We start from the raw sequence: 9856 nt of genomic DNA, 5'->3' as shown, positions 1-9856 counted from the left end.
AAGGTCGGGCTTAACGGCAAGGAGGTTAAACTTGCAGGAGGTATCCTGAACACCCAGATGAAATCCACCCAATATGCTGCATTTGTAAACACAGGATTCCAGCACTACAAAGATCCATTGCCACCTATTTAAATATTTTGCTACTTAGTTTGTAGGCAGACATGTAGCTGTAACCAAATTTCCTGATTACATACGTACGTACATCCGCTCCCTCTAATAAACACTGCACATTACTTGCTCTCCTTCCCAATGCAGAGATCACTATACAAACCTGGTTAAAAGACTAAAAACAAAACTTTCAGTGACTGTTACCAAAAAAAAAAAACATGCAGGTAAAGAGGTCAAAACACATGAACAGCATACTTGATGAAAGCCAGTGACTATATCTCTACTCCCAATTATGGTGGCCAGTCATACTTCAATTAAAAAAGTTTAAACTTTTTTTTAAAAAAGTAATTTTAATGTTTTTTTATTAACTGTATTTCTAAAGGCTTTTGTTTTTAAACCTAATTTTAGATATTAGGGGACAATTAATTACTTGAATCCCAGACTCATGGCTTTAAAATGGCACAGGGAATCAGCAACTTTGAAAATTTGACAGGTCTGGGCGATATGTGAAGGGATGAACTGTCAATATGAACTGCTACACGAGATGAGACCATAAGGATACATTGCTACGTCCAAAAAACACAAAAAAAGACACAATGACCACAGTATGGTGGGCTCAGTGGCTAGCACTGTGGCTTTTGCAGCATTAGGGTCCCAAGTTCAAAAACTATGTGCATGGAGTTATGTTCTACCCGTGTTTTGAGTGGGTTTTCCCTAAACACTCTACTCTGGTTTCATCCAAAATACAAGAATTTAATCGTTTCCCCTCAGATTGGCCTTAGACTGTGATCAAGACATATGAATATAGTGGGGTCATTAGATTGTTAGCTCTCTAGAGAGAAAGTTAGTGACATGACTATGGACTTTGTAAAGTGCTGCATAATATATCGGTGCTATTTCAATAGAACATATTAATATTCATATTCTGTGCTTCAGATCTTGCTACACAGCACAGCAAAGGATGATCTAGATGACATCTGCATTTACAGCGTGTGCGTCCAGTTCCCATTTAGGTGAGTTCAACGTCATTTGATTTTTTTTTGCTTCTTTAAAAAAACAAAAAAAACAAAATCACCATAACACTAACCCAAGGGTTCCCAACCTACAGCTTGCGGAGCTGCAAGATCGGGCCCTCTCCTCCTTCCCTCTCTGCTCGTTGTCCTGCGGAGGACTGGGCGCGTGCATCTCCTATGTTTCTCTATGAGATCATGCTGCCAGAAACGAGAGCTTCGTGAGCATGCTTAGTATGAGCTCCCTGACAGAGGGTGTGTACTATAGACCTGGCAATCAGCTGTGGCTGCTCCCTGCCCACCTTGTACTATGAGATAGTCCTAGCAGCAGCATGAGAGCTGTGTCTGTGTCCATGCAGCTGTCATTATCCCCATGAATAAACCTTCCTATCTCCCACTGCAATTGTCATAGAAATGTGAAATTTTCAGGGTACACAGGGACCCTGAGAGCTGTTACTAGACCAATTTCAGGCCCCTAAACATAAGTGGCCAGATACTGTGTGACAAGCATAAAATCCTAATAACAAGCATGGATATTTTCACACTAAGGGTTTTTTTTTCAAGACCTTAGTCCCCAAATTGAATTGAATGTTAGGGACCCACGAGGGCCACTTCTATGCAATGAGCATTAGGGTACTGTCAGTTTGCTCTGTTCTGTGGTGCCCCAAATATATACTTGCTCATTCACAAAACTTCAAGGCTGCATTCAGGTTGGCGGTGGTGTTGCGGTGCAGTTCCCGATTCCTCATGCCATATAACCTTGCCTAGGGGGAGACACTCAGTACCACTCACTGCTGCCTGGAGTCAAATCTGCAGGTGCTGCGATGTGACGGAGGGGCTGCTTGTTACACATATCTGGCTACTTACCTTCTGCTGCCCCTATAACTGACAGGACACATTTTATGGTGTAGTTTTTGCTCTGTAGTACAGGAATGGTGAGCGGGGTCAATATATGACTGTCCAGCACCGTATAATAGATTTAGTTTTGTATCTTGCATTAATAAAATCAGCATCAAATGGTGAGTGCATAAATTCTTAATTTGTCATTTCTTTTTTTTGGTGCATGAATGTTACGGTAACTAGAAAAATTTCAATTCAATCTCATTTTATAATTAATCTATTCTAGTTTTAACATATATCTTTAATGTTTGTTTGCATTGTGGCCCACAAGTTTTATCTCAATGTCAACAGCAGCCCCCAGATGAAAAAAGTTTGGACAATTCTGCACTAATCTATTTCCAGGCAACCTGACTTGATTGAATTTTTTTTACTATATCTTCTTCTAATTAAAAAAATATATATATGCAAACATGGCCCCTTGAAAGGCAGGGATAATATTAAAAAATTTACACCTTAGACTTTGACTAGTAGCTCAGATGATTAGAAAACAGCAGCTCTGAAATGTTAGTGTTTCAGACATTCCTGGCAAGGATTTCCAATCTCTTTCTGTCTGTAACAGCAGTCATCAGAACACAAAGAAATGGTGAATTTACCTAACAGAGACACAGGCCACAATTTACAACTTGACAAAAGTTCTATCCTTCTCCTACTCTATAGAACACGTAGGGCTTGTTCACACAGGACAGTCGATTTGAAATGCAGTTACTGGGCCTTCACAAAAAACCTTCATGGTTAAAAAATGCTTACAGTGCAAAAACCACATGACATTAAGTGCCCCTTAACTAAGCTGTGAGGTCCACAAAATAGAAGCTGAATTCCTGTAAATATATGTTTTCCTTTATTCTGTCTAGGTGAGGATTGTTTCGGAAAAAAAGAGATACCATTGGATAAAAAATAACCCTTGCAGTTGCCAGTGGTCTTTGCCCAATACTCCATCATCCTATGCTGTGCCTCCTAGACTCGCACTGAAGGGAATATCGGAGGCTGCATGGACCCAGTTTAGTAAAGGTCCCCAATCCCCTAGCTGCCCAGCTGGCATACACATCAAGGACCCCACAGCCACTGCCATGACCAAGGGCATCCATCTGGGTCCTGATCTGTGGGGCCCCAAAGTTCTAGTAGTAAAAAAAGTGGCTAAATAGAAAGCAATAAATAAGGGGCAGAATTTTCACACCAAATGTCAGCTGTCAATGGGGTCTTTGTGCATTCAGAAACACCATTTGGGAGTGTTAAGGTTTTATCAAGAAAGCATCATCCCCTTGATAAATAAACTATTAATCTTACTGAAAGGTGAAAAAAGGAATTTTGCTCAAAGATCAACTTCAAAGCGCAGAACTTTAAGCAGAACTTTGAAGAATAAACTTTAAAAAAAAATAGTTTTGAGGAGCCCACAATCTCTCTGCAATCCGATTCCAGTTTGTGCCAGGCTGTCCTAGATTTTTCTTTTTCTGGTATGAAGAAACTAGCGATTGCCGCCATCTTTTTCCGTCACCGGATCTCAGACTGCATAGATTGTGTGGTTTCCACATTTTTCACATTAGGGGGAAAGCCCCTTCAGCACATGCTGCAGATCAGGCATGCGTAGAAGGAGCAGCCGGAAGCCTCCTGATATATATGATTTATGAATCCCAGAAAGCTGAGGGTTTCCCTTTCAAGACAGAAGGAGCCTAAACATGTTATCAATATATAAAGTGCTATCCACACTTTTATATCATGTTTAAAGTGTCAGGATAGCTCTGCGGTTATTTATCGGTTTCCTAACTGCTACATAACCGCGGTGTGAACCCCCCAGGCAGTTATTAGCACTTTATATCATTGCTCTCTCTCTATATTCTCATTGCGTTCATTCGTTATTACCCACACCAGGATAGAAAGGAAAACCGTCCTCCCCCACGTGCTATGGGACACGTGACATGGCAGAGCCGGATACTCACCTCCTCACCGATGCCTGGGGCTCCCTTGCTGTAGTCCTGGGAGATGAGCAGATCCAGCAGCAGATTGAGCTCGGTTCGGAAAGTCTCCGTATCTGCCGGCTGCAGGCTGTACATCTTGCTCTTGTGCCGGTGGAAATCCCTGGCAGCATTCTGCTGATTATAGGCCTCCAGGTCTCCTGAGGGTGGCAATGATGAATGAACTGAAGCAGCGGGCACCCGTCTGCCATGAGACATTCCTGCCAATGTTCCAACACCTTCCTGAGCAGCCATCTTCCTGAAAGGCAGGCCGTTGTCAAGGCAACCAACTGTCACTTCCGAGATCACTGAAGTGCAAGTGTGACAACGTCATCATTGTGCGCACATGGCCACCCTTGTGAAAAATGTTTGGCTTTATAGTGGCAGGGAGTTCAATAAGTTATTTGTCACTTTGTTCTTGCAATGAGTAAGACAGTCCCTGATTTCAGGAATATACATGCTTATGTTGCAGCTCTAACTGCCTTAAAAATACGGAACACAATAAAGAAAATTTAGGTAAATGTAAAAAAATACACAATGGCTTCCAGTTGTTTCTGTTACTGAGCCTCACCTCATGATCCCAAATCATCAAGATGCTCCGACACTGCAAAAAAAGAATTCCCATAGGATTTGCCATTTCCTAAGACCACACTTTTCCCAAAAAGGTTCATTTTTTTATTGGTTTGGGTTGTTGTTGCAACATAAATTGTTTTGTCCGACAAAGTCTACTTTAATCTGCTGTGTAGACATTCTGTTGTGCTGAACTAGACACAAAAACATTAAATATATTATCAGATAGCAAAAACCTTAATTGTAAAGATAGCAGTGATATGACACGACTGTAAATATCAGAGCAGTGCGTAGGTCCCAGCAGGCCCATCCAATACAGACTGCCTGCAGGATATTGGAGGAGAGAAGGGGGGTACAAGACCAGTAAGTCTGCACAATCAGAGAGAGTAACAGTGTCTGGTCTTTATTACAGGAAGCTCCTGCACAGGAAAAGTGTCACACAGGAGCATTGCACACATATGAGTAAATACACAAAGCACGCTAGTGTTCAAAAAAACAATACACAAACCTCTTCTATTAAGACAATTTTTATTTTAAACAGAGTTTATGTCAGAGTTTAGATTAATAGGAAACAGAAAGAAATAATTAAGCAATAATGTGTTTGTAGTAAGTGTAATAGAAGAGTTATGTTGGCCAGACATCTGGCCTTAGGTGCTATTTTTCTGTGTGATTTTCATGATAAGAAGAGTGTCTAATACATAAATGTATATTACCTTGATGTCCAGGTAGCTTTATATGTTCTTCTAAATGGCATAACGTTCACCTCTGTAAATATTGTCTGTGTCATATGCAATGAATTGCTAAAGCCCTGTACAGATGTCCCATTTCTATCTTTGGAAACAATTTTTTGTGATCACTTGCAGTGACAGAACAAACCAGCTTTGTATACAAGGCACCATTCTGTTCTGTGGAGATGGGAGAGGGAATAACAACTGAGTCAGACTCCCCTGTGCTCTTGCTCATAAAAAAAGTACAGGGATCGCCCCCGATTGGTCGTTCAATGCCCATTGGGAAGTTTGATGAATGATGGCCATGCACATTCTGTACTTTCATCCGAGATAATCACAACTGTTTATCCAGGGGAACAATCATCCCGCATGTGTTTGTAGTGTGTCACACATCTTGTCTGTTTGAAATAAACCTCAAACTATTTTTACAGAAAGATGGCAGTTATGACTTCCAACAGTTTTTGGTGGTGTAGGGAGATAGTTACACAAACATGAGCAACCCAAACATATGGGAAGAGCCTGGAATACATGTAATTTATAAATTTGACCTGAGGCAGAAAATCACATGCACCAGATAAAGAATAGACCTCTAATGTAAAGTTCCTAAAGATCTAAATACAAGTAAAGTTATTAGAAAAAAGAGCCAGTGCAGATGTATAAGAGAAAATATGGCATATATGGCTGTTGCACCAGTTAAAAAAGCCATATATCTGTGGAAAATATCTGTTGTTGTCTATAGTTGAAAGAGTACGAATAATACAGAAATAACTAAAAATCAGGAGCAATACGATAAAAAACTAACACTTTATTAAAGCTAAAATATAAACGTTTTCAACCTTACAACAATATAGCAGAAATAACAACATAAAGAAAATAACAATCAAGTAATACGTAGCAAACCTTATAATTATGGCCAGGGTCCCATCAGAATAGCATAGTTCAAATAGACATTCAGATGTTCATAAGCATCACAAAACAGCTGGGTAACCCAATGCTCATCATTCATTGTGTTTTGCAGAACTGGTCTTTTTTTTTCAGGAGTGTTTACAAGGTCTGAAGTAGGATATTATGATATTGCTATATTGATTCATTTAAAGTCACATTTTCTGTTATTTCCATATGCTTCCTAATAAAGTATGTTGCATTAAACAATAACTTTGACTCTCTTCCTCCCCCTTCTAGTTTTAAGAGTATGTTTGATGTGTAAACATGTTCATGGTGTTTAAGTTTTGTTGTCTGTATTCATTGTGATAAATACATACATAGTCCTGCTGCTATTTTTTTTTTTATTCTAATTGTGATAAAAGTTGCTTAAATGTTGTATCGCCTAATATTTGACAATACCGATTGAATATCATTTGCACAACAATTTCATGTTTGTGTTTGTTACATTTGTTTTAAAGAAGTAAGATCAGCCATACCAACTAGTAAATGTTGGCAATCATAGATTAATAATGCATTTTTTTAATTACAATGGATGATTGAGATGACTATACATCTGTCTTGAAGTACTTATGTTCTGTGTATTTGTTTCTGATAAGAAGAGTGTCTAATACAGTGTTTCCCAACCAGGTTTCCTCCAAAGGGTTCTTTGAGCTTTGAGCAGTTTGTGACTCTCAGGTCAGTGTAAATGATTACAATGATTTTTTCCAATGATTTTCTGTAGGGGTGACATTCTTCCTACTGGCCAGCAATGTAAGAAGCATTCTTCCTACTGACCACCACAATAATGGACAGTGAGCTGTGGATATAGTAATTATAGCTGGGGATCCCTGAATACCTGAAAGTTATTTTAAGGGGTTCCCGCATGTTAGAAAGGTCGGGAAACACTGGTCTAATACCTACAATTCCAAATGGCTACTTTTTTTCCTTTGTAGCAATGGGTAAAAAAATCAGCTTTCTGCGCATAGTCCTAGTCATTTGCAATTAATTCCTAAGTGCCCACATGTGTGTATATCTTGCCTGTTTGAAATAAACTTTAAACCCTATTCACTGGAAGACAGCAGTCATAATTTCTCCAACATCATGATTACTGTGCTGGAGGTAATTGCAATATTATAATCTGCAAACAATAGTTGTGCATTCTATTCATGTATAGTACATTTTGTTACAATGTATTTTGTTGTAACACAATTGCAGGCTTGCATTTTATGTAGTCATTTTTAACAAATCCATACGTGGAAAAAGGTTATACTTTAAAAATAGTTGTTCCCATATAAAATCTTAATAAATCTAGTCAATTCTAATTAATACCCAAATGAATGCACACTGGCTTTTACCTTTAATAGTTTCTATAACTTCCATTACACTTTAATTGTATTCTTACTTTCTTAGCTGTATATAAAGCCCCACTGAGTCGTTGCTGCAAAGTACAGCAGGAGGTGAACTTCAATGTTGTACCTCCGCCGCCCTCCCTCTGCTTTGCCATTCACAAAAAAACAGCTGTGCTTTGTAAATGACAAAGAATAAGGAAGGAGCGGAGGTGACTCAGTGGAGCTTATATAGAGCTAAATAAGTAGGAAAACTCTTGAAAGTTTTTTGGAAGTTATAGAAAATATTAAAGGAAAAAAAAACCTAAACATGACTGTGCCTGGGGCTGCAAGTTTACTGGCATCAGAATCCCCCAAATATCCCGCACCATATCTGTAATACTCATGGTCAACCTTGTGAAAGAAGAGTTCTCCAGGCTTTTGTTCCTCCCTAGTAAATTCATCCTAATTTGCTCGTGCACTCTATTAGAAAATTATTTATTTATATGTTCCAGATTCTGTCCTCCAGTTCTTGATTAATAATGAGCAATTCACCAGCAGCATTTCCTGTTTCTGTTGGTGGTTGTATCTGCCATAAGTTGTTTCAGAAGACTCCTGGAAACAGTTACCAACATGTGTAAAGCTACATACTCAAATCAGATAATCATTTCAAAAGATAAGCGGTTATACTATTCTCGGGAGAAAATCTGACAGATATGTACAGCAGTCCCCTGGTGTTGTTTATCAATCTGCCACATGCCACCAAGTACTCCCTTACTTGGTTGTGCTGGGATATATTTAATACATGTATATGATTCTGTACTTAATATGCACACCTTCCTCTAAATTTTTGGAGCTAGGGAAGAAGAATGGAACTCAAAGTATATAAGCAAATAAACCCCCAGCCACTCTGCCATATAGTATACTTTATATACTCAACTATAAACCAAGATATTTGACCTAAAAATGCCATTAGAAAAAGAACCTCAGTTTATTTTCAGGCCACTAGATAACCCTGAATCCTTGTGTACAATATTTTACAAACTTTTGCCACCTGCCACCTGACATGAATTTGTTGCACAATTTACATGGGTACACAGTGCCATCCACTGGTAACCAACAATAATGCACAAAAGCTATTTGAAGAGGAAGCAGCCCATCATACCGTAACCAAAACTACAAAAAACTTGGAAAAAAAGGAAAAATGTAAACAGTGAGTCCATGTAGTTTTAATTTTCTCAGTTTTAAACAAATGGTTTAAAAATAACAGATCATGGATGCATTTATTCACAATACATTTATTGGCATTTCTATTCATTACAGTTTTGAATGTTGGCAGTGATTCCCACAATATGTGCCTTAGGTTTATATTCAAGTCAATGTAGTTTTTCTGTGTTTTTTTTCAGATAAAAGAGGGACACTTGGCTTCTCGGGTGCTTTTTTCAACAAACATGTTTCCTTTTTAAATAACATCTTTATAGCTTTTAAAATGACTAAATAAATTAAGAGGCTAGATGAAATATTAAGTTGAAAATAACTCTTTCTTTTAATTAACACATTTTATATATATTTTCTGTATATATACCTTCCCAAAAAGATGGACAACTGAGAAGGGACAAAAGGACTTAGTTCCTAAATAGGGACAGTGGCTTCAAATCAGGGACAGTTATAAAATACTGCATGCACACAATTCTAGGGGATTGTTTGCATTTCAATTAAAGTAGTTTCAATCTTATTGTGATGTTCTTTTCTATTCTTTTAAAGGATGTTATGATTTACATTTATCTTGTAGCTAGTAGCTCCTTATAGAGTGTTTTTTTTATTGCCTGTGAATAATAATGGTGTACTCTGGTCTAAGGCTGAGCATGAAATTGTGTGTTGCAGTGCCCATGTACATAAAAGTAGGCATATCACTTCGGCATCAATAAACATCTGTAAAAGATGTCATGTCTTAGTAGTTTTTATGTGCATCTTTAGATGTGCTGCCATTGGGAATATAATGCTGATAGGCAGCCTCGTTGATCAATAGTACAGCATGATAGGTGGAGTCCCGAGCATCATTTGAGAAAGTGAAGTTGCTTTTTCCATGTATGGCTGTCAACTAGGCAGCAGGGCTCCTTGGGCTTTATGAAAGCTAAGCACATGTTTCAGTGCCAGACGTAAATGTCTTACTGCAGACTAATAGCATTCAAAGGAACTATCATAAAAGAATATAACTTTGTGAATATACCGTATTTTTCGGCGTATAATACGCTCCGGCATATAAGACGCACCCAATTTTAAAGGAGGAAAATCTAGAAAAAAAAGATTCTGAAAGATTATTCCCCTTCTGATCACCCTGT

The 9856-nt window shown here is 38.4% G+C and overlaps 1 protein-coding gene across 1 annotated transcript in view; it reads right to left on the bottom strand.

The window, feature by feature from the left end:
- Nucleotides 1–4237, bottom strand: part of HEATR6 (HEAT repeat containing 6) — a gene marked incomplete in the record, with an annotated part of 30373 nt that extends 26136 nt beyond the window's left edge. The window contains 1 exon segment of the mRNA XM_072422218.1: nt 3953–4237. Within this exon segment, the coding sequence (XP_072278319.1) occupies nt 3953–4222 (270 nt within the window).
- Nucleotides 4238–9856: the final 5619 nt, after the last annotated feature.

The sequence above is a fragment of the Pyxicephalus adspersus genome, chromosome 1, assembly GCF_032062135.1.
Source record: "Pyxicephalus adspersus chromosome 1, UCB_Pads_2.0, whole genome shotgun sequence".
NCBI lineage: Eukaryota > Metazoa > Chordata > Amphibia > Anura > Pyxicephalidae > Pyxicephalus > Pyxicephalus adspersus.
The sequence above is the reverse complement of the archived record's forward strand: the minus strand, read 5'-3'. Positions and strand labels throughout refer to the sequence as shown.